General features: G+C 46.6%; 1 protein-coding gene across 1 annotated transcript in view; it reads right to left on the bottom strand.

The window, feature by feature from the left end:
- Nucleotides 1-22,623, bottom strand: part of LOC311124180 (staphylococcal nuclease domain-containing protein 1-like) — a gene marked incomplete at its 3' end in the record, with an annotated part of 61,858 nt that extends 39,235 nt beyond the window's left edge. The window contains exons 1-5 of the mRNA XM_084198375.1: nucleotides 22,512-22,623; nucleotides 9,172-9,278; nucleotides 5,876-5,986; nucleotides 4,442-4,514; nucleotides 635-776 (exon numbers count right to left, since the gene is read on the bottom strand). Coding sequence (XP_084054501.1) covers nucleotides 635-776; nucleotides 4,442-4,514; nucleotides 5,876-5,986; nucleotides 9,172-9,278; nucleotides 22,512-22,559 — 481 coding nt within the window. The remainder of the gene's footprint in view (nucleotides 1-634; nucleotides 777-4,441; nucleotides 4,515-5,875; nucleotides 5,987-9,171; nucleotides 9,279-22,511) is intronic.
- Nucleotides 22,624-24,575: the final 1,952 nt, after the last annotated feature.

Consider the following 24,575-nt stretch of genomic DNA (forward strand, 5'->3'; position numbering starts at 1 on the left):
TGACCTGTGACCTCTGAGCTGGGGCCACGACAGAGCACCTGGCTTGATATGTCTGGCACACACACACATACCTCTCCTCACGTACTGTACACACACACACAAAAGTATTGTATAATAATGTATGTCTTAAGACACAAATCTCACATCTATGTACGCACCATCCACACACACACAACCCTTCTAGTCTATGCTAAGCCCTGAGAGGTCAGGACAGAGCTGTGTAGGGGTGGCATATCACACCTAGTGAGCAGCCTCTGGACAGCTCATGCAGGACCTTCATGCTAAACTGACTAACAGGCAGCCATCTGAACCACTCACTCACTAAGTAGAGTTTAGCAGACAAGATACACAGGAAATCTAAGAGTGTTTTTATTAAACTGGAAGTTAACAAAATCAAATGTTAGGTTGGTTACAGAGTTAAAAGACTGATAACCCTCCAAGCTCTGAGGAGGAAGCCAACAAGATGGCGCCGACAGACACGGTCGCCCTGTTGCTAGCTCCTAGCACAAGCATTTCACTGCACCTTTTCTACTAGAAAGTAACCTAAAAGAAGCAGTCAGGAAGAAACCTAAGCCAGGATGTAGTTTGCCAAACCAGGAAGTTGCCTAGTGGCCCTCGCGGAGGGACTACTTACCAGCAAGGAGGAAGGTGATGAGGCAGGTCTCTTTGGGCATGTAGAGTTTCAGGCGGGAGCCACTGAAAACGTATTCTACCACCGCCTCAGAGCGGCCTGCTCTCTGGAGGAATGGCAGGAACTGCTTGGCCTTCTGTGTCTCCTGAGAGAGAGGAGAAGGGAGAGAGAGAGGAAGAGGGAGGGAGAGAGAGAGAAAGACAGAGAGAAAGACAGAGAGAGAAACAGTGAGGATGAGGAACTGAAACAAATAAGGATGTTCACCTCAAACATGTTCAGAGTAGCAGCTTCACCTCAAACATGTTCAGAGTAGCAGCTTCACCTCAAACATGTTCAGAGTAGCAGCTTCACCCTATAAATGCAGATCTCCATGGTAATTTGGACGGTCTGATAGTGGATCATACACCTCAGTCTTAGTCTATCCACTTCATGTACAGATGAGTCAATCTAGGTTGAAGCTCATAGCATGGGGTGAACGGACCGATGATTTCACCATGACATTGCTAGGCCTCATCTCGCGCTCTCCCTTCTGGTGAGTCACTGGCTTAATGGGTACGCCAAGGCCAGAATTACAAGCGTGGCTAAATCATCGCCTATTCAGACAGGCTGATGAATCAATGGCAGAGAGAGAGAGTTATATTAAAAAATACACAGCTAGGCAGGCAGGCCAATGCAGCCACAACAAACAAGGCAGTGACTCACTAGCCCTCTCTCTTGATTTAGATGTAGTGGGGTGGGGGGGAAGAGAGATGGTGTTCTGGAAAAACAGATGGATGTCCTGGGTAAGGAGGATGAGGTAATATGTTGTTGACAAGGTAGAACTACTCCATCAAGCACCAGGTTGCTCAGGTTTGCAGAGTGCAAAGTCAAGCAAAGTCAACATTGTTGTGGTGATTCAAGTTACTGGGTAGGAATCTAGCCCTAAACGACAGATAATTTCTCTGTTCAGATGAACTCTTAGGATGGAGAACGGTGGGCAATGGAAATAGGGAAACAGGTGCACACGCACACTATCTGGGCTGGGGGGCAGGAGTCAGGAGGGAAGGATGCAAATATGAAGGGAGGACTGTGTTCACGCAACCTGTACCAGTGTGTTGGTTCAGAGAGAGAGAGAGAGAGAGAGAGAGAGAGAGGTGTCCCAGTGCCATATCCACTCAGCACCCCCCACCTTTGTATGTATACATACTGTACACACATCCCCCTATATTCCATAATACACTGCTCAAAAAAGTTAAGGGAACACTAAAATAACACATCCTAGATCTGAATGAATGAAATAATCTTATTAAATACTTTTTTCTTTACATAGTTGAATGTGCTGACAACAAAATCACACAAACATTATCAATGGAAATCAAATGTATCAACCCATGGAGGTCTGGATTTGGAGTCAACCTCAAAATTAAAGTGGAAAACCACACTACAGGCTGATCCAACTTTGATGTAATGTCCTTAAAACAAGTCAAAATGAGGCTCAGTAGTGTGTGTGGCCTCCACGTGCCTGTATGACCTCCCTACAACGCCTGGGCATGCTCCTGATGAGGTGGCGGATGGTCTCCTGAGGGATCTCCTCCCAGACCTGGACTAAAGACATGATGTCCCAGATGTGCTCAATTGGATTCAGGTCTGGGGAACGGGTGGGCCAGTCCATAGCATCAATGCCTTCCTCTTGCAGGAACTGCTGACACACTCCAGCCACATGAGGTCTAGCATTGTCTTGCATTAGGAGGAACCCAGGGCCAACCGCACCAGCATATGGTCTCACAAGGGGTCTGAGGATCTCATCTCGGTACCTAATGGCAGTCAGGCTACCTCTGGCGAGCACATGGAGGGCTGTGCGGCCCCCCCAAAGAAATGCCACCCCACACCATGACTGACCCACCGCCAAACCGGTCATGCTGGAGGATGTTGCAGGCAGCAGAACTTCTCCGCGGCGTCTCCTGACTCTGTCACGTCTGTCACGTGCTCAGTGTGAACCTGCTTTCATCTGTGAAGAGCACAGGGCGCCAGTGGCGAATTTGACAATCTTGGTGTTCTCTGGCAAATGCCAAACATCCTGGGCTGTAAGCACAACCCCCACCTGTGGACGTCGGGCCCTCATATCACCCTCATGGAATCTGTTTCTGACCGTTTGAGCAGACACATGCACATTTGTGGCCTGCTGGAGGTCATTTTGCAGGGCTCTGGCAGTGCTCCTCCTGCTCCTCCTTGCACAAAGGCGGAGGTGGCAGTCCTGCTGCTGGGTTGTTGCCCTCCTACGGCCTCCTCCACGTCTCCTGATGTACTGGCCTGTCTCCTGGTAGCGCCTCCATGCTCTGGACACTACGCTGACAGACACAGCAAACCTTCTTGCCACAGCTCGCATTGATGTGCCACCCTGGATGAGCTGCACTACCTGAGCCACTTGTGTGGGTTGTAGACTCCGTCTCATGCTACCACTAGAGTGAAAGCACCGCCAGCATTCAAATGTGGTCACCACCTGCAGAACCACTCCTTTATTGGGGGTGTCTTGCTAATTGCCTACAATTTCCACCTGTTGTCTATTCCATTTGCACAACAGCATGTGAAATGTATTGTCAAATCAGTGTTGCTTCCTAAGTGGACAGTTTGATTTCACAGAAGTGTGATTGACTTGGAGTTACATTGTGTTGTTTAAGTGTTCCCTTCATTTTTTTGAGCAGTGTATATCCCCACAGTATTTTTATCCATATAACCCACATCTCTACATAATCCCTCTCGGTAATATCCCTGTGTGTGACACAGGCGGAGAGCTGAGGGGGGCGGTGGTGGGCTGCTGGATGCTATTTGGAGCTTTTTATGAGAATACTCATTACATTAGCCTGGTCGGGCCACCGCAGCCTCCACAGCCCAGATCTCCAGCCAAGACGGAGCTGTACTTTAAGATGGAGGAACATACACACACACAAGAACGCTTGTTCTCCCTGATTGGCAGAAGTCCTCAACAGATTGGCATGGAATCAAGGATCTATTCCTGGGCGGCAGTCAGTCTTCAGAGTGATGGGGAAACAAGCTGACATGGTGATGTGTCGTATCACCCTCTAATATGGCTGCAGTGAAACCCAGAGAGGGCTGCTGAGAGAGCTGGAGCACCTTTAGAGGTGGGACTGGGCAAGATCAACACACACACAGGTACAGACAGACAACACAGAGAAAGATACATGCGTACACACACACTGGAGTACAGCCTCCAATCCTTTATGTGCTTTAACGCACGCGGTCCACGGAGTGTGTGGAGAATGCGCAGAGTAAAATCAAATCTTCATTTAGTGAGCAGCCCAATCAATTTTCATCAGCAGAGACGCTGTCTGCTGCCCCTGGCACATGTAAACAACTTCCTAGATGACTTTATTAATGCAGAGGGGACTATATTTAGATGGGCCTTTATTGCTTTAATACGGGGGGGGGACTGGTATTATGGATATTCCTTAGAGTGATTAATCTATGGGTCAGGTGACAAGGGTTTGTCCTGGGGAGTGGCTTGGGAGAGACTGGAGGGCATCGAGACTGGTGGGTCAAGGTATGGCAATTGCCAATTATATTATCAAGAAGAACGATGGTCCCCAAAATGTTTTGGGGATACTGGACCTGGTGACCTGAGAATGTGTATGAACATTGCACACGCACACACACGCACACACACACACACACACACACACAGACTGAAGGGGGAAAAACACACAACATATAAGACTAGTCACATAACAGTGAACACACACACATCATTATTCCTCAAAGTCCCACACACATTTCTCTCTCCCCCACCCACACTCTCACACTAATCCATCTTACCCCAGAGATATCAGCCACTCTGTGGATGGGGACCTCCTTCTTGCTATGCAGCCCTTTCCCGTTCTTGATTGCCCTGTGATCAATCAGAGGCAGAGAGTGAGAGAGAGTGAGACAGAGTGGCCACAATTACGGTTCATCCCATCATGCAGCGAGTTAAGGAGAAACCATCAGGCCTTTGAGCCGCAGAGGAGAAATGGAGCTGGTGGTAATAAACACTCAGAGAGCCATTCCGGCTCAGAGAGGGGATACAGTTTCCAAGCTCCCCGGCACCACCACGAGGATCAGTGGCAGGGGGAATTCACATGTGTAATCTATACCCTTAAAATGGAAACTGTAATGGTTGGGGGGGACGAGTGAGTGCATTTTCTGTCTGACCCTGGTGCGATGACCACTTGCGTAGATTCCTACTGGAAAGGGCTTGAGTGCTAGAGATGATGACGAAGATGATGGAAACTGTGGCAGTCAGTGTCATCTGTGGGTCAGTGATACGTGTGTTTCACTACTGTGTCTGTGTGTGTGTGTGTGTTTGTGTGTGGAGAATAAGAAATGGAAGGAGGAGATTGCGGAGCCCAGAAAGAGAGAAAAGTATCATGGGAAAACACTTGCACAAACACCAAGGGTGGGTAGCCATCTATCCTCTAACCCTGAGATCTTCATCTTCAGCAGTGTAATAAAGCACGTACTAAATCTCCCGGTGCGCATCCCCATAATTATATTCATAGAACCTGTGTAAAGAGAAGGCCTGATTTAGTGTGCGTGCATGTGTGTGAGACACTCAGCGGCCAATATTTTCGGAGAAAATCAGAGCAGGGAGTTTCTATTGGACAAATTCAGGTAGGTCCTTCCCCGTTTTGTTCGGTTTGCTTCCATTTAAGAAACGTTTTGCAACAGAATCGGCGTAATGAATATGCCCCAGGCCCTGTAGAGGTGCTGATTTACGACACAGGGAAAAATGGCTACCTCTGACCAGTGTTGTTCAATATTTTCCCATGATGCAACACAAACACACACATATCTTCGTATTGTATCCCTAGGGGGAATACACTATTGTTGCATGAGTCAGACAGAAAGCATTTTAATTTAAAGGGAGGTTTAGTCAATCTGGTTAAATCAGTCAGATTTAGTTAATCTGGTTAAATCAGGCAGGTTTAGTTAATCTGGTTAAATCAGGCAGGTTTAGATGCAGTGTAGCATGGAGGGTGTGACTGAGGTAACAAGGCTGATGATATGGCAGACTATCATTAAAGAGGGAAAATACACACAAATTGGGGAAATTGGGTTTATTTAGGGGGTTTGTCAGTTGCCATGGTATTAGTCATCAATAACTTTTAAGCATTATGGGTTTTCACCAAAGCCATTTTGGGGCAGGCTTGTCTTTAATAATGGTTTTCAGCGTTTTCAGCAGTAGAAACCATTTTGGGGCACCATGCTTACCGTGCCTCTGCAGCCAGTAGCTCGTCGTAGTGGGATGAGCGCTGGTCGTCGTCCTGTCTGTAGCGGATGACCGTGGCCAAACCTTTACTAACCAACGCCTCGGCTATGTTACTGTGGAGGGAGCAAGAAAAACTAATAAATGGAAAGAGGGACAGAGAAAAACAGACAGAGAAACAGACAGAGAAACAGACAGAGAAACAGACAGAGAAACAGACAGAGAAAAAGAGTGAGAGGAAACAAAAAAGAAACACGAGCCCAGAAACACGAGCCCAGAAACACTGAAGAAACACGAGCCCAGAAACACTGAAGAAACACGAGCCCAGAAACACTGAAGAAACACAAGCCCAGAAACACTGAAGAAACACGAGCCCAGAAACACTGAAGAAACACGAGCCCAGAAACACTGAAGAAACACGAGCCCAGAAACACTGAAGAAACACGAGCCCAGAAACACTGAAGAAACACGAGCCCAGAAACACGGAAGAAACACGAGCCCAGATACACAACAGAAGAAAGCAAAAGGAAAATGCGAAAGACAATGACTAACAACTAACTAACAAGTCAAGGTGCCGGCAACATGGCGAGGTGAGAGAGACCTTCGAACCACAGCAACCAGACACTGCATTGTTATTTCACAACCACAGAAAAAGGGGAAGGTGAGAGACCGGAGTAGAAAAAGAATGCGGAAGAGTTCGATGTCAGCGCTCCGCAGTTAGCTCAGAGCCCTTGGGCGCCCATGTAGCAGCTAAAGTGGATGGTAGTGAGTGTGCTCGGTGCAGGCTTGTCTTTCCGAAATGAGTTTGTGTCCTCTGGCATGTTTTATTAGCCTGTCGGCACACCAAGACCATCATTGAGAAAGTTTGGTGGCTCCTCGTTGTGGGTGAAATGTTTTTATTAGGTTTTCTGGAGTGAGGGATGAGGGAAAGAGACAGAGACAGACAGACAGACACAGGCAGGCAGAGAGAGACAGGCAGGCAGGCAGAGAGAGACAGGCAGGCAGGCAGGCAGGCAGAGACAGGCAGGAAGAGACAGACAGACAGACAGACAGACACAGGCAGGCAGAGACAGGCAGGCAGAGAGAGACAGGCAGGCAGGCAGAGAGAGACAGGCAGGCAGGCAGAGAGAGACAGGCAGGCAGAGAGAGACAGGCAGGCAGAGAGAGACAGGCAGGCAGGCAGAGAGAGACAGGCAGGCAGGCAGAGGCAGGCAGGCAGAGACAGGCAGGCAGAGACAGGCAGGCAGGCAGGCAGAGAGAGACAGGCAGGCAGGCAGAGACAGGCAGGCAGGCAGGCAGGCAGAGAGAGACAGGCAGGCAGGCAGGCAGAGAGAGCAGGCAGGCAGGCAGGCAGAGAGAGACAGGCAGGCAGGTAGAGAGAGACAGGCAGGCAGAGAGAGACAGGCAGGCAGGCAGGCAGGCAGAGAGAGACAGGCAGACAGGCAGGCAGGCAGAGAGAGACAGGCAGGCAGGCAGGCAGGCAGGCAGGCAGAGAGAGACAGGCAGACAGGCAGGCAGAGAGAGACAGGCAGGCAGGCAGGCAGAGAGAGACAGGCAGGCAGGCAGGCAGAGAGAGACAGGCAGGCAGGCAGGCAGAGAGAGACAGGCAGGCAGGCAGGCAGGCAGAGAGAGACAGGCAGGCAGGCAGGCAGGCAGAGAGAGACAGGCAGGCAGGCAGGCAGGCAGAGAGAGACAGGCAGGCAGGCAGGCAGAGAGAGACAGGCAGGCAGGCAGAGAGAGGCAGAGAGAGACAGGCAGGCAGGCAGGGAGAGACAGGCAGGCAGGCAGGCAGGGAGAGACAGGCAGGCAGGCAGGCAGGCAGAGAGAGAGGCAGGCAGGCAGGCAGAGAGAGAGGCAGGCAGGCAGAGAGAGGGGCAGGCAGGCAGGCAGAGAGAGAGGCAGGCAGGCAGGCAGAGAGAGGGGCAGGCAGGCAGGCAGAGAGAGAGGCAGGCAGGCAGGCAGAGAGAGGGGCAGGCAGGCAGGCAGAGAGAGGGGCAGGCAGGCAGGCAGAGAGAGAGGCAGGCAGGCAGGCAGAGAGACAGGCAGGCAGGCAGAGAGACAGGCAGGCAGGCAGGCAGAGAGAGACAGGCAGGCAGGCAGAGACAGGCAGGCAGGCAGAGACAGGCAGGCAGAGAGAGACAGGCAGGCAGAGAGAGACAGGCAGGCAGAGAGAGACAGGCAGGCAGAGAGAGACAGGCAGGCAGAGAGAGACAGGCAGGCAGAGAGACAGACAGGCAGGCAGAGAGAGACAGGCAGGCAGAGAGAGACAGGCAGGCAGAGAGAGACAGGCAGGCAGAGAGAGACAGGCAGGCAGAGAGGCAGGCAGAGAGACAGGCAGAGACAGGCAGGCAGAGAGAGACAGGCAGGCAGAAGGAATAATAACAGTAGGAGGCTAGTAAACTGCCTCCAATTGAGATGGAGTGTCAAAAACAAAAAAAAGAGAAAAAAACAGTACAAGTCATTTCCCCATCGTTGCTTTGTTTCATTTCTCTGCCTTTTATAAATTGAGACAAATTGAGCATCACATCATGACAGTGGCTTTAATGACTTTCGCATCTTCTGAATGTTACTGTGGAGGCAGATCAGCAAGTGTTGCAAATTGCCTTCAAATTAGACACTTTTAAAAAAGGTTTAAAAAGCATAGTTTTCTTTTCATAGATCTCACGACTGGGATGGGTGAAAACAACATGGTGGATCTTTCGCTTTGACTCATCCAGGTTGTCAGATTAGTGCTTGTTCCAAGGATTGAAACAAGGATTGTATTTATTCTACCTTCATTTATAAAGGCAAGTCAGTTTAAAGAACAAACTCTTATTTACTGATGACCTAGCCTGCCTGGCTGTATGCATTTATAAAGTATCAGGAAATGAGGTTGACGTGTCCTTGGGAAATCAAACAGACCTTTTCCACAACCCTCTCCACCACTCCCCACTCCAATACTAACAAGCTCAATGGTAGTGGTATCTAGGACGTAGCCTATTAGCGCTATCTATCTTGCGCTAGCCCCCCCCCTGCTGAGCCTCTCTCCCTCGCCTTGTGCTAAACGGGTAGAGGGGTCTGGCTCGCCACGTGGAGAGAAATATGGTGCACCGTGAAATACAGCAAGTTTGAGCTGACTCTGCCGTGCTACTACTGCTATAGGTGTTTCCAGAGCCAGGATTGACAAACACTCGTCTGGTCTACTCGTCCTGCCTACAAGCAAGATGACAGAGGTGACAGACGGGGTGACACAGACGTGTTAGGGGTTAGCAGAGGTCGACAGTGCAGGGGGAAAAGTCTGTTTCGAGGTAGGTGTACTCACATGCCGCCGATGGTGACGGTGGCACAGGTGCGTTCTGCAAAGGCGGGGACGGTGCTGGTCTCTGAGGCGCTGGTGGCAGCTCTGATGTAGTCCACCGTGACGTTCACCTGAAACGGCATGTCACAGGAAATGATGTCAGACAACAACTCTCCCGGTGAATGAGGTCAAAATACTCTGAAGCCTGATTTGAAGAGCCATTGGGTCTTCAGTGGATTAGGGACCTCAGGACTCACTGTCAACGTCATATCAGATTATATAGGGTTGAAGACAATGTATGACTGCACACATGGGGAGATATGGAGTCAATGTGTGTCAACGTAATTTATTTTAGTGTTATGTCGGCCTATCATTCATGATTAACATTAGCGATGAATAAAAAACTAGAAAGTTATATATCAGGATATTCTTTTTGACGATATACCGTATCGTTTCGACAATATCGCAATATTATTTTTGCGCTAGTTGGCTGTACCAGCACCAAAACGCTAGTATTTTTCCTTCATAGCTTGTTCTCCATCTTCTTTTTAAATAGGATGTTTATGACTGATCAAAACTTGTTTTCTCATGGCTCGCTCTTGTCCATCGACTTGCAATACATATAGAATTGTGAGAACAAACATGTAACAAAAACAAACTATCATCAACTAGTCAAAGCATTTTAAATAATTAGAAATACTGGTCATGAAAATACAATAGCCAGAACTTTGTGTGTATACGTGTGTGTGTGTGTGTGTGTGTGTGCTGTGTGCTTGAGTGTGTATGGGCTAGTTTCCAAGGTCACCCCCAGTCAGTGTGAATCATGTCAGGCTGGACTGTAGATCACCCCAGAGGAGCACTGGGGCTGTTTATAACTCTACGCTCACAAACACACTCACACACACATGCACCCACACAATCAAGAGGTGGCTGATCACTATCAGACATGGACAGGCTCAGCAGCACACAGTACATGCCTTCTTCCCCAGCGGCTGGAGGAAAACAACAACGTTTAAATAGGGAACAACCATTTCCCCCATTCCTCCCTTCCTGGCCGACAGAGCAAACAGAGAGGCAGGGAAGCAGGGATAAAGAGGATAGGTGGGGACAGGGGACAGGCAATGACATTCCCCAAGCCCAGGATGGGAGCAACAGGGAATCTACAATCCGGGAATCTACTGGCCTGCACATGTTTTCTCCATCATACAGTTCAGCAAACAAATAGCTATTCTGATAGAGAGAACGAGAGCGAGAGAGAACGTTAGAGAGAGAGCGAGAGAGAACGTTAGAGAGCGAGAGAGAACGTTAGAGAGAGAGAGAACGTTAGAGAGAGAGAGAGAGAACGTTAGAGAGAGAGAGAGAACGTTAGAGAGAGAGAGAGAACGTTAGAGAGAGAGAGAGAACGTTAGAGAGAGAGAACGTTAGAGAGAGAGAAGGTCCCAACCGTCCCACATGTTGAGGAAACAAAGAGGGGAGAGGAAACGAGGGGGGCGTTGTCATTCATCTGAGGGCCTCGCTGGACAAGGACACAGTGATGGAGGGTAGTCAGGATTCTAGCAAATGGATGTCCCAGCATGCTCTCTGCTAATGTGGCATCTGGCGAGGGTGGGTGGTAAGATGGGGGTTGTGTGACAGAGTGGTGAAGGAAGAAGATAGAATGGCCTAGCTAGGAGTGGGTTTGGGGCTATAGTGTAACCGTAAAGGGGCCTAAAAGGTGTTGTACTACAATTGAGGACTATGTTGGGCGATGTAGCGTTTTGTACAACAATAGGGCAAAATCTTAGGATTCATCATTGCTGTAGATGATAGATGTAGGGCGTTAGGTTAGCCTAGCGGTTAGAACATTTGGCCAGTAACCAAAAGGTTGCTGGTTCGAATACCTGAGCAGACAAGGTGAAAAATCTGTCGATGTACCCTTGAGCAAGGCACTTGATCCTAATTTGCTCCAGGGGCGCCGTACTACTATGGCTGACCCTGTAAAACAACACATTTCACTGCACCTATCCGGTGTATGTGACAAGAAAACATATTTTTATTATGATTTTTCTAACTTCAAAATGGCTGAAGCATTTACTAATTAGCCTAAATGTTATTGTGTGTGACTGCTATTATAAGTCTTCGGAGGCCATTGCATCCATTTTCATTTTAAAGTAGACCTAACAGAATGAGTGGAAAGTTAACCTATTACAAGCCAAAACACAAGGAAAGGCTCAATTTCCACTTAATATAGAAAACTGCCTGGACTACCCAACATATTACGGTCAATAACATTGCTATAAGATGCTCTTAGTCATATTACCTCCAGCAAACACACACACTTCACAACAGAAAATAAGCATAAAAACCCAATCTGATCGGCATAATGGAAATTTCATTTAGCGCAGACTTCCCGCCGAGGCTCCTCATTTTCCTATAGCGGAACACGGCTGTAAGCTTGTTTGTGCTGAGCCTCAACAAATAAAGCCATTTATTCCCCCCATAAAATATGGTTTTGGTTCATCTGTGCTTTGTGTCGTGTCTCCTCCCCGAATCTACACATGTTCTATAATGGCTCTGCATCATTGGGCAGGGGTAATGACTTTAGATGAGAGGAGGAGGAAGAGAGAGAGGGGGATGAGAAGCAGGAGAAGGAGGAGAGAAAGAGAGGAGAGGAGGTGAAGGAGAGAAAGAGGTAGAGAAAGAGTAGAGGAAATAAAGAGGACAAAAGCAGAAGACTGAAAAAAGGAATAGAACACATTCTCAAGCAGTGCATGACAGAGAGGGAGAGAGTCTGACCCCATTAAGTAAAGTGATGATAGATTAAAAGGTTTGACAAAGCGATGGTAGATTAGAGGATCCAGCAGATTCTCCACAGACCAGTGTGCAGATCTCAAGATAGAGGAAGTCATTTAGAAGATACCCCTAGAGGAGAGGACTGGAGGGGGATATCTGATAAGGAGAGGAAATGTGTTTGTTCCGACTGGGACCAGGGGCTCTGAGATTCGCTTAACTGTGTGTGTGTGTGTGTGTGTGTGTGTGTGTGTGTGTGTGTGTGTGTGGATATCCAAGTGAAGGTAGATATCAGAGTATAGGTGTACAATAAGAAAAAAGCATGCTTGGTCAGACACAGGGCTGTTTCGCTGCAGAGCTCCCCACACCAACCACAGTGTGAGTGGTTGAGTTCAATAGGCTAGATGCAGCGGGGAAAGTCTGTAATATATATTTTATGGATAAAAAAACTGAGCCTCGGCTCTGCTCAAACACGCAGCTGTAATTCCACCGTCTTAAAGCCCCGGGTGGAGAGGGAGAGAGAGACATGACTTCATCGCAGTGTTGATGTGCTCAGATGCCCTGGTGTTGTTAACACAACAGTAAAAGCAGCTGGCTATCATTTAGAGAAGTGGGGCATGATGATGCTGAAGAACAAGAAGAAACCTTTGCTAGTGGAGTGAACTGCAAACTCCACACAACGTCCCATCTGGGATCTGGACCTGGGGACCTAGTGACTCCTGTCAAATGACCAGACAGGTATACAGACAACAACAAAACACACACGCACACGTGTGCATACCGCTATACACACACACACAGACAAATACACACATCCCGACTGCTCCCACTATAGTCAAACTGGCAACACAAGACATCAAACGCCACGCCGTCTCTCACTTTCCATTCCCACACACGTTATATAAAACAACTCTTGCATCCGCAGCATAACAGGAGACACTTTGAGCGGGCCGGGATTATCCGAATGTGCTCTCCCCTGATAAGTGGATTAATGCAACATTTTCATTGGACTTTTTCTGCTGAGGCTGAGACCCGCCGCATTGAAAAGAGGAGCCTCACTACTTATAAAGTTAGCCAAATCTAGCTTTGGATTATGTCACCGAGCGAAACAGCTATTTCAATAGGGGGAAGAGTAGAGAGGGAGTGTGAGAGAGAGCGGGAGAGACGGAGAGAGAAAGAGACGGAAATAGAGCGGGAGGAAAGCACTTCTCTGCAGATTTACCTTAATTACCAGACAAGAGTAAACGTCTAAGGCTTGCTGGCGTCTCGGTCAGTGCGGAGAGGGTGGAAAGGAAGAGAAACGACCTGAAATGGACTCCGGTCCAGTCTAACCACCTGAGGCCTGTGTACAGCACTTCAGAGCCCGTATTCACAGAGGCTCATAGTAGGAGCGCTGATATAGGTATTTTTTAATTCATTACCAATCAAATGACATGGATTATATAATATGGATCTGATCCTAGATCAGATCTTGTGAATAGGAACCTGAAGTCTATGGCCTGAGATTGTACACTGACTGACTGTATCCATCAACGCTCTTGATTTCCTTTCACCGGCGTGTGTGGGGGTGTTAAAGGTCAAATAACACTGACACTATTGAATAAAAAAAATGATAAGTGGGATTCATAACAAATTTTCTTCTCAAGCGTCAAGAGAATGCTTGAATTGAGATGCAGTCTGGTTAAATTCTCTTGAAATTGACATTCTTATATGTAGAAAAATTATATTTATATGACTTATCCCTGAAACTTGGTTACTAAAATGTATTGAAATAAGTTTTATTGTATCACAGAAACATTAACAACAGGAGGGTAGATTGGTATTTTCCTCCACTACTTGTGCAAGTCAAAGAATAACCAACTATCTCCATCACACATTAACAGCTCTTCACTGCTGCTCTGACAGCCATTTGATACGGACACACTCTCTGATAAAATAAACCCTTTGAATATGAATATTGGACACGCTTCATAAAAGATCAAAAGAATTTCCGCCATCTTGATAGAGATGTAGACATAATACTTATTTCATACATCTCTTAAAGCGGAGCACTTTGAGGCTTCCTCTGGATGCGTGCCAACTTACTAAACGGACACTTTGATTGATTGGTTGAGCTTATTGTATTTCAGTGTTGAACACCCTTTATGCTTAGGTTGATGACAATAGGGTTCTGTGGGGAAAAGTGGGTTCAATCCATTGGTGGACTATAATGATACAACATTTGACCCATCATGTAAAACACTCTTTAGGACCACTCGGGACTGAAGAGGGGCACATCTGATGCAGGATGCCCGGAGGGTGAACCCAATTTGGGGATGGCAGCACTCCTTGCACGCAATCCCACCGGATTTCAAGGGAGCGAAGATACCTTGTTAAACTAATATAGTCGGCCGTGCTGTGTGAGGCGAGGGCAGAGCGCGGGCGGCTCGGAGCTGGGGCTTTCGGGCGTACCGTGCCCTCCCGAGCACCAGACGTGTCTGTAAATACTGCAGAGTACCACCATGTCAAGTCCCAATTACCTCGCTTATGAAGTAAAGCGATGGTGTCTGTGGTGTCAAGCGGAGCAGAGCTGAGAGCGCTAAAAGAAGCCACTGCAGGTTCTCAAATGAAGCTACACTGTGTACCCTGGCACAAAGGCTTTAGTACTACATTTACATGTTAGTCATTTAGCAGACGCTCTTATCCAGAGCAACTTAAAATTAGGGTTAAGTGCCTTGCTCAAGTCGGCTCGGGGATTCGAACCAGCGATCTTTCGGTTACTGGCCCAATGCTCTTAACCGCTAGGCTACCTGCCGCCTACTGTCCTGTCAAATATATTCTGTCCTTCCTTGTGTTTGCTGATGAGGTAAAATGATGGTGTCTGTATAGCAGGACACAAAAGCTTTTGTAGGACTGTCAAATCTGCTCGTTCGGTGGTTTAGCTTCGACACTGACTGAGTGAACTGGGTTCACTGACATTTCCCTTTTCTTCATTCAAAACGGGATCAAAACAGAAGCAAAATAGGCCTATATGCAGTCAAAAATCAGCATTTTAGCCCTTTTTGTTCCATGTACGTATTGGTACATTCGCCCAATGACTGGTCTCACACCACTGTACCCTTAAATCAATACAACAACACTTGCGGCTAATCATCTCTGATCCTTCCTTGTCATGCCTTCTAACTCTGGTTGCCATGGCGGCCGAGGGCAGTGTACCTACCTTCAAGGTAATAATAGTTTGGGTATCAACATTTATCTGGGAATCGGCAGAAAAAAAAACATGTATATTCTCAGCTGAGCCGTGTCCTAGCAACAACACAGGCTATTAAAGAATGGGAGGAAACTAGTGATCAGGGTTTCAAATACTTAATATGTGTTGCCTGTTTGAGCTGGGGTGGCTCAATAAACCAATAGAAAACACTTTGTTTGTATGTGTTGCAAAATCTTTTAGTTCTGACTTGATATTTTCCTTTTGTAACCATAAATTGTGAATACAAATCAAATAAAAAGAATGGGGGAATGTTTTGGTCTCTCAGGCTGTATGGATTGGGCTACAGCGAACAGTGAACTGAAGCTCTGCACTTATTCACTTCAAAGAGAATAGGTACAAATGGTGGAGGACCTAGCCTTCTAAAGGAATATACTGCAATGGATGAACACAGCGCCATACAGTGGGGAAAAAATGTATTTAGTCAGCTACCAATTGTGCAAGTTCTCCCACTTAAAAAGATGAGGCCTGTAATTTTCATCATAGGTACACATCAACTATGACAGACAAATTGAGAAAAAAAAATCCAGAAAATCACATTGTAGGATTTTTTATGAATTTATTTGCAAATTATGGTGGAAAATAAGTATTTGGTCACCTACAAACAAGCAAGATTTCTGGCTCTCACAGACCTGTAACTTCTTCTTTAAGAGGCTCCTCTGTCCTCCACTCGTTACCTGTATTAATGGCACCTGTTTGAACTTGTTATCAGTATAAAAGACACCTGTCCACAACCTCAAACAGTCACACTCCAAACTCCACTATGGCCAAGACCAAAGAGCTGTCAAAGGACACCAGAAACAAAATTGTAGACCTGCACCAGGCTGGGAAGACTGAATCTGCACTAGGTAAGCAGCTTGGTTTGAAGAAATCAACTGTGGGAGCAATTATTAGGAAATGGAAGACATACAAGACCACTGATAATCTCCCAAGATCTCACCCCGTGGGGTCAAAATGATCACAAGAACGGTGAGCAAAAATCCCAGAACCACACGGGGGGACCTAGTGAATGACCTGCAGAGAGCTGGGACCAAAGTAACAAACACACTACGCCGCCAGGGACTCAAATCCTGCAGTGCCAGACGTATCCCCCTGCTTAAGCCAGTACATGTCCAGGCCCGTCTGAAGTTTGCTAGAGTGCATTTGGATGATCCAGAAGAGGATTGGGAGAATGTCATATGGTCAGATGAAACCAAAATAGAACTTTTTGGTAAAAACTCAACTCGTCGTGTTTGGAGGACAAAGAATGCTGAGTTGCATCCAAATAACACCATACCTACTGTGAAGCATGGGGGTGGAAACATCATGCTTTGGGGCTGTTTTTCTGCAAAGGGACCAGGACGACTGATCCGTGTAAAGGAAAGAATGAATGGGGCCATGTATCGTGAGATTTTGAGTGAAAACCTCCTTCCATCAGCAAGGGCATTGAAGATGAAACGTGGCTGGGTCTTTCAGCATGACAATGATCCCAAACACACCGCCCGGGCAACGAAGGAGTGGCTTCGTAAGAAGCATTTCAAGGTCCTGGAGTGCCCTAGCCAGTCTCCAGATCTCAACCCCATAGAAAATCTTTGGAGGGAGTTGAAAGTCTGTTGCCCAGCGACAGCCCCAAAACATCACTGCTCTAGAGGAGATCTGCATGGAGGAATGGGCCAAAATACCAGCAACAGTGTGTGAAAACCTTGTGACTTACAGAAAACGTTTGACCTGTGTCATTGCCAACAAAGGGTATATAACAAAGTATTGAGAAACTTTTGTTATTGACCAAATACTTATTTTCCACCATAATATGCAAATAAATTCATTAAAAATCCTACAATGTGATTTTCTGGATTATTTTTTCTCATTTTGTCTGTCATAGTTGACGTGTACCTATGATGAAAATTACAGGCCTCTCTCATCTTTTTAAGTGGGAGAACTTGCACAATTGGTGGCTGACTAAATACTTTTTTCCCCCACTGTACTTCTATCTTTTATATTGACTGAATGGAGTGGTGGAGGGGCATAGAAGAACAAGAGGATAAATAACAGACAATGTTGGGTTCAAATCCCATTTGAAAACATTTGACAAACAGTGCACAAAACATTAGGAACGCCTTCCTAATATTGAATTGTGAACCCCTTTTGCCCTCAGAACAGCCTCAATTCATCGGGGCATGGACTCTACAATGTTTCGAAAGCGTTCCACAGGGATGCTGGCCCATGTTGACTCCAATGCTTCCCACAGTTGTGTCAAGTCGGCTGGATGTCCTTTGGGTGGTGGAGCACTCTTGATACACATGGGAAACTGTTGCGTGTGAAAAACACTGCAGCGTTGCAGTTCTTGACACAAACCTGTGCGCCTGGCACCTACTACCATACCCCGTTCAAAGGCACTTAAATATTTTGTCTTGCCCATTCACCCTCTGAATGGCACACATACACAATCCATGTCTCAATTGTCTCAAGGCTTAAAAATCCTTCTTTAACCTGTCTCCTCCCCTTCATCTATACTGATTGAAGTGGATTTAACAAGTGACATCAATAAGGGACCATGGCTTTCACCTGGTCAGTCTACATCAAGAGCAGGTGAACCTAATGTTTTGTACACTCAGTGTACATTAGCTGGGGTTGATTGAGCATGCCTGTTACAATGGAACCAATAGAATAATGGCAAAAGTTCCAGCCCACCGCCAAACTTGCACTCCATGCAAGGCTAAAGCAATCGCTGAAAGTATTTGAAAGATTTCAAATAGTGTTTGAATCCATGTCTGGTTGGTGTCTCATGCAGATTACATTTTCCATTTGAGATATAGACCTAGTTGATGTGAGGATTTTAGAGTCAGATGCATTGATAACTGTAAATATGTCTACTAATTCTGATGCCGCTGTGCATTTACGTTTTAATCTCGCCCTAATCTAAACAACAACAAGGCCGGGGTGATTAATAGTGTGTTTAAAGCAGAAACAAATCATACTGCCACGGGTGGATCAACTTGGCTGACTACATCTCTACCTTCCATGCCTTATAAAACGAGGCGCTGGAGTGGAAAACCTGCAAAATACCCCGAACACACATACACACACGCTCATTTAAAACACACACAGAAGCACATACACCCACAAACTCTCTCTCTCCCTCCCTCACACACACAGACCCCCCCCCAATCAAGCTCTCGCTCCAGGCACAGGAATGTTTGAGTTGTTTTCTAACACACCCAGGAGTACAACTTCTCTCCGTAAACCACAGCACCACTAGAATGCTGCTTCTGGACTGTCAATGCGCTGGACGTTTAGTGGAGGAAACAGACACATTGGAGGGCCTGAATGCAGAAGAAAAAGATGTCTAGAAGTGTGTGTGTGATTTTATTCCTACGGCGTATCCAACTCGCTTGCGCGTCATTATGCATGCGCATAAACACTTAACAGCGGCGCGTGTGCTGTCGTTTAATCACGCGATAAACCCTGGCATCGTAAAATCACACACACACACAGTATTTTAAATGGGGCCAAACATGATGAACATGCCATTTTCATAACATCCCCAACACAGGTTAAACTCTCTTTTGACACCCTCATTACATGGCTAGATATGGGCTGTTATGCCCCGTGTTGTATGACGAGACAACACACACACTAGGGGTGGAACGCTTCTCCAAACCCACGGTTCGGTACGTATTGCAGTTTTGGGGTCACGGTTCGGTTTCTGTACAGCGGGTAAATGAAATGCCAACAGTTACTGTAGTTCATTTTTGTTTATTTAATACAGAAGTGTGGGTGTTCCTGACTCCATATATGACCATGAGTCATAATGCTCCATGAGAGCACCATCAGCAATATAAATGAATGAAAAACACACGATTACTCATCAACAACACTAGAATAAAGTGCAATATGCATGTGAAATCAATATGTGAACATGGCTCAGACATTGTATAGGCCTATGCTATAGTGTTTTCTTACAAAGAAAAATATGCACACTTGTGTGACTCCTATAAAGGGGGCGTGTAATTTCCCACTCCGGCGTTAATGTGATGTCACTGTTAAGTAGCTCTCTGTAGCTCTGGAGGTCCATCTATCTGTAGTAAGCACAACACAGAAGAACTTCGGCTTCAGCTTGCTTATACAGTGGGGAGAACAAGTATTTGATACACTGCCGATTTTGCAGGTTTTCCTACTTACAAAGCATGTAGAGGTCTGTAATTTTATCATAGGTAGACTTCAACTGTGAGAGACGGAATCTAAAACAAGAATCCAGAAATCACATTGTATGATTTTTAAGTAATTAATTTGCATTTTATTGCATGACATAAGTATTTGATCACCTACCAACCAGTAAGAATTCCGGCTCTCACAGACCTATTAGTTTTTCTTTAAGAGGCCCTCCTGTTCTCCACTCAAAACCTGTATTAACTGCACCTGTTTGAACTCGTTACCTGTATAAAAAGACACCTGTCCACCCACTCAATCAAACAGACTCCAACCTCTCCACAATGGCCAAGACCAGAGAGCTGTGTAAAGACATCAGGGATAAAATTGTAGACCTGCACAAGGCTGGGATGGGCTACAGGACAATAGGCAAGCAGCTTGGTGAGAAGGCAACAACTGTTATTAGAAAATGGAAGAAGTTCAAGATGACGGTCAATCACCCTCGGTCTGGGGCTCCATGCAAGATCTCACCTCATGGGGCATCAATGATCATGAGGAAGGTGAGGGATCAGCCCAGAACTACACGGCAGGACCTGGTCAATGACCTGAAGAGAGCTGGGACCACAGTCTCAAAGAAAACCATTAGTAACACACTACGCCGTCATGGATTAAAATCCTGCAGCGCACACAAGGTCCCCCTGCTCAAGCCAGCGCATGTCCAGGCCTGTCTGAAGTTTGCCAATGACCATCTGGATGATCCAGAGGAGGAATGGGAGATGGTCATGTGGTCTGATGAGACAAAAATAGAGCTTTTTGGTCTAAACTCCACTCGCCGTGTTTGGAGGAAGAAGAAGGATGAGTACAACCCCAAGAACACCATCCCAACCGTGAAGCATGGAGGTGGAAACATCATTCTTTGGGGATGCTTTTCTGCAAAGGGGACAGGACGACTGCACCGTATTGAGGGGAGGATGGATGGGGCCATGTATCGCGAGATCTTGGCCAACAACCTCCTTCCCTCAGTAAGAGCATTGAAGATGGGTCGTGGCTGGATCTTCCAGCATGACAACAACCCGAAACAGACAGACAGGGCAACTAAGGAGTGGCTCCGTAAGAAGCATCTCAAGGTCCTGGAGTGGCCTAGCCAGTCTCCAGACCTGAACCCAATAGAAAATCTTTGGAGGGAGCTGAAAGTCCGTATTGCCCAGCGACAGCCCCGAAACCTGAAGGATCTGGAGAAGGTCTGTATGGAGGAGTGGGCCAAAATCCCTGCTGCAGTGTGTGCAAACCTGGTCAAGACCTACAGGAAACGTATGATCTCTGTAATTGCAAACAAAGGTTTCTGTACCAAATATTAAGTTCTGCTTTTCTGATGTATCAAATACTTATGTCATGCAATAAAATGCAAATTAATTACTTAAAAATCATACAATGTGATTTTTCTGGATTTTTGTTTTAGATTCCGTCTCTCACAGTTGAAGTGTACCTATAATAAAAATTACAGACCTATACATGCTTTATAAGTAGGAAAACCTGAAAAATCAGCAGTGTATCAAATACCTGTTCTCCCCACTGCTTGAGGGTGAAGTTCGTAATGTGTCGGGAGCACTTTCACGAGGTGCTGAAACCCGAAATTCTTCTCAACCACCGAGAATGAGCACATATCCACGGTTTTAAACATACCTATCACTCTTGTAATTACTTTTGCCCGGTCAGAATCAGCTGCGAAGGGCTGCTTGAATGCAGAGGGGAGACGATTAAGTGTTGTTTTTTTGCTCCGGTGGTAGGAATACTGGGGTGATGTCGGCGTAAATGTGTCAACATGTTTCATGTTTGAGGTGTTGGCAGCTGCATAGGCTATTCTCGTTGAGCAGTGGCGACATACTCTCTCTGTCCATCGCCGTTGTATTCTACTGGAAGCCAAAATATTCCCAAACTTGAGATTAACCGATGATGGAGCATCCTCCTGGTTTATCCACCACACCACTCGCCTTCCTACAGAACTAGTTCCCGGCTGCGCCTCACAAAAGGACAGTTTGAAATGCGGAAATTAAGATTCAAATTTTGATTACAATGAGTGCATAGGCTATAGTTGTTTAACGGAATGGACAGATTTTTTATTTTTTTTAAACTCAGATTTACTCAAGAGGCATAGTGTTTTTAAAAACCGTTTTTTAAAAATGTACTTTGGGTTCACAGTGCGGACCGAACCGAGGTCCCCGTACATTTACATTATTTAGCAGACGCTCTTATCCAGAGCGACTTACAAATTGGACGGTTCGGTACGAATACATGTACCGTTACACCCATACCACACACAGAACTGCAATAATTATCTCCTCTCACTCCGTTAAACCATGTTAGGGGGGGTTCATTTAACTGTGTTTTTGCACTTTGACAGTAAGAACTTCTGACTTAATTCAGTCTTCGCAAATCACAAATACCACGCCGCCATCATTATTGTCGCTTCACTCTACACTAGCTTCGAGGGAGAATATAGAATATTGAGTCATTAAAAAATCATTAACATTGATGATTAAAATGAATATGAGGGGGGTGACGAGTTTCCAAACTCTTATTGAATACTAAACTCTCATGGCCCCTTGCTCAGTGCTGTGAAAAGCCCATAGGATTGTGTCTGCCTGCGTGAGTGTTTTGCAGTCTCTCTTTAGCTTAGTACTTCAGGCCCTGCTGTGAAGACAATGTAAAACTACATTGGCCCAGCATGTATGGGACCCAACAAATCAGTACTGTGAGATGTAAGGCCCAGATCTGGAGCGAACAGATTGAATCTCCTGATTAAAATCAAATGGTCAGTCAGTGTATGAGGTAGGGACTAATCGGATGTCACGTGACATGAAGCAAACAAGGTAAAATAGCATAGCAGGTGATGTATTACAGGTGTGTGTGTTTCAAGACAACATGAAATCAAAAGGATGATCTAGACCATTGGTTCCCAACCAGGGGTACTAGACCCCCTGAGGGTACTGGGTCTATCCACAGGGGGTACTTGAGAAGACTCATGTGACCATAGGCTTACTGGTAAAACGCACATGACGGGGTACTTCAGGGGTACTCCGGGCAGAGAAAAATTCAGTAACCGAAAAAGGTTGCGAACCACTGATCTAGACTACACTAGATCTTCAGTGAGAACCTCTGGAGCAGATCTAGTCAACTACAGCTCTACGTGAGTGGGATGTTGTGGGCGTGGTTCTCTTACCTTCTTGCCAATGATCTTCTTCCTCATGAACTCGCGGGCCTCGAACATGTAGGGGATGTCGTAGATGGGACGGAAACGCTTGTCTTTGTTCTTCTCCTGCAGAGAGAGAGACGGACAGAGAGAGAGAGCGAGAGACAGACAGAGACAGAGAGAGACACAGAGAGAGAGAGAGAGAGACAGAGAGAGAGAGAGAGAGAGAGAGAGAGAGAGAGAGAAAGACAGACAGACAGAGACAGACAGACAGACAGAGACACAGAGAGAGAGAGACAGAGAGAGAGACACAGAGAGAGAGACACAGAGAGAGAGACAGGATGAGAAAGAGAGAAGGGGAAATCAGAGGGGGACAGAAAGAGAGAAAAAGTTATTAAAACGCATTCAAACACTGACTTCCTTCCATCCATCCTTCTCATCCTTTAAAGCCTTCTTGTTTCTCTGCAGATGTGGCCTCGGCTTCCCCTTCCTCCCTTCCTCTCTTCCCCACCAGTTTGAATCCCCACTGCACTGAAAGCTGCTGGGCTGTTGGTTACCGTTCCCACTAAGGAGTCCTGTCACCGGGGAGATGTGATGAGGAGTGGTGCCATTGTTCCATCTCGCTCATTAACACTCCGGCATGAAAGACAGCATCACACACACACACACAAACACGTGCAAATACACACACAGCAGGAACAGAACATAAATAGACTCATTTGCATTTTCAAAGGAGTGATTCTTTTTTTCCATCCTTCAGTATCAGGGAGACACACAGGCGCAGGAACACAACAATTACAGTGAATGACAAACACACCCACACAAAGAAATGACACACGCACAAATGCAAAAAAAAATAAGGCTATGGATTACAATAGCTCTGTGTTTACCGCCCATGCCCCTCCTCCATTCTATGAAGACCATTATTATCTCTCCCCACACACACAGCGCTCGCCCTTTCCTCTCCTCCTTTGGGACGTTCTATTCTTTCTCGTGTCGGGGCTGACATGTGCGCTGTGCAGCTGAGCATATGGAAAGTTCTGGAGAAGAGGCAACAGGGGGCAGTATGTTTGTGTGTGTCTCTCACAGGAGCACAGGCCTCGGGGACGGGAAGCCCACCCCATAGTTCATAGAAAGAGAAACCAACGTTACAACAAAACAGCAGGCCACACCCACGCTCCATTTCTATTGGAATACATTCCCTCTGAAAGTACTTACCTACGCTAGCTAAGTGCCCTTAGTGAACACCGTAAGGCACCATTCAAAAATTGTTGACCTGACCGTGTGAGCCGAGGCACCTGACTTCACAGGAGGGACTCCAGCCACAGCAAAAATCACAATCTTAACCGCTTAATGTGGTTTCCGTTAACCTTAGCCAAAGTGTAATGATGTTTGGGTCGATTAGCTTCCCCCCCTTTTATTTTCCTCTCCCTCCACGGCTCAGTGAAGCGCAGTGCTTTTGAGAGGTAAGCTAATCAATCTCACACCTGGCCAATGGAACTCCCCTCCTGCTGATTCCCAGAGCCGCCGTCCTCCATTTTGTTTACCCAAGGGCTTATCACAAAGGCCTTTCATTGAAGCACAGTTACCTTGGGATGAGGGGTCTTTGGTATACTGCCTAGGGAGAAGAGTCCACCATTTTGTGTTTAAAGAGGCTTATCACAAGGCCTTTCAATCAAACCCAGTTACCTTGGAATGAGGGCTTTTCCTATACTGCCTAGGGACTGAATCCACCATTTTGTATCTAAGGAGGTTTACCACGTGGCCTTCACCTCAGGGCACAGTTACATGGGTGTTAATAGGCTTTCACTGAGCTGACTCTCCGAAACTCCTCCATTTTGGGTCTGCCAAGGCCTATTATGAGCCCATGGTACCATGCCCAGATACAACTACACTTGGGTCAAGACTACTCTCGCTACTTCACCTCGCAGAAAGACACTCAAACATTTGTTGATGAGATGTTTCGCTCAAGAAAGGATCCAAGTCAGGAGGGAAAAATACCTAAATGTCAGCTGTACTGTTTTGTGCCAATTAGAGAGAGGGAGAGGATACATACCTATAGTCTCCCCTGTTCTACAGAGGAGTGTGAAACCC

The sequence above is a fragment of the Coregonus lavaretus genome, assembly GCF_964263955.1.
Source record: "Coregonus lavaretus genome assembly, contig: HAP1_SCAFFOLD_2287, whole genome shotgun sequence".
Lineage (NCBI taxonomy): Eukaryota > Metazoa > Chordata > Actinopteri > Salmoniformes > Salmonidae > Coregonus > Coregonus lavaretus.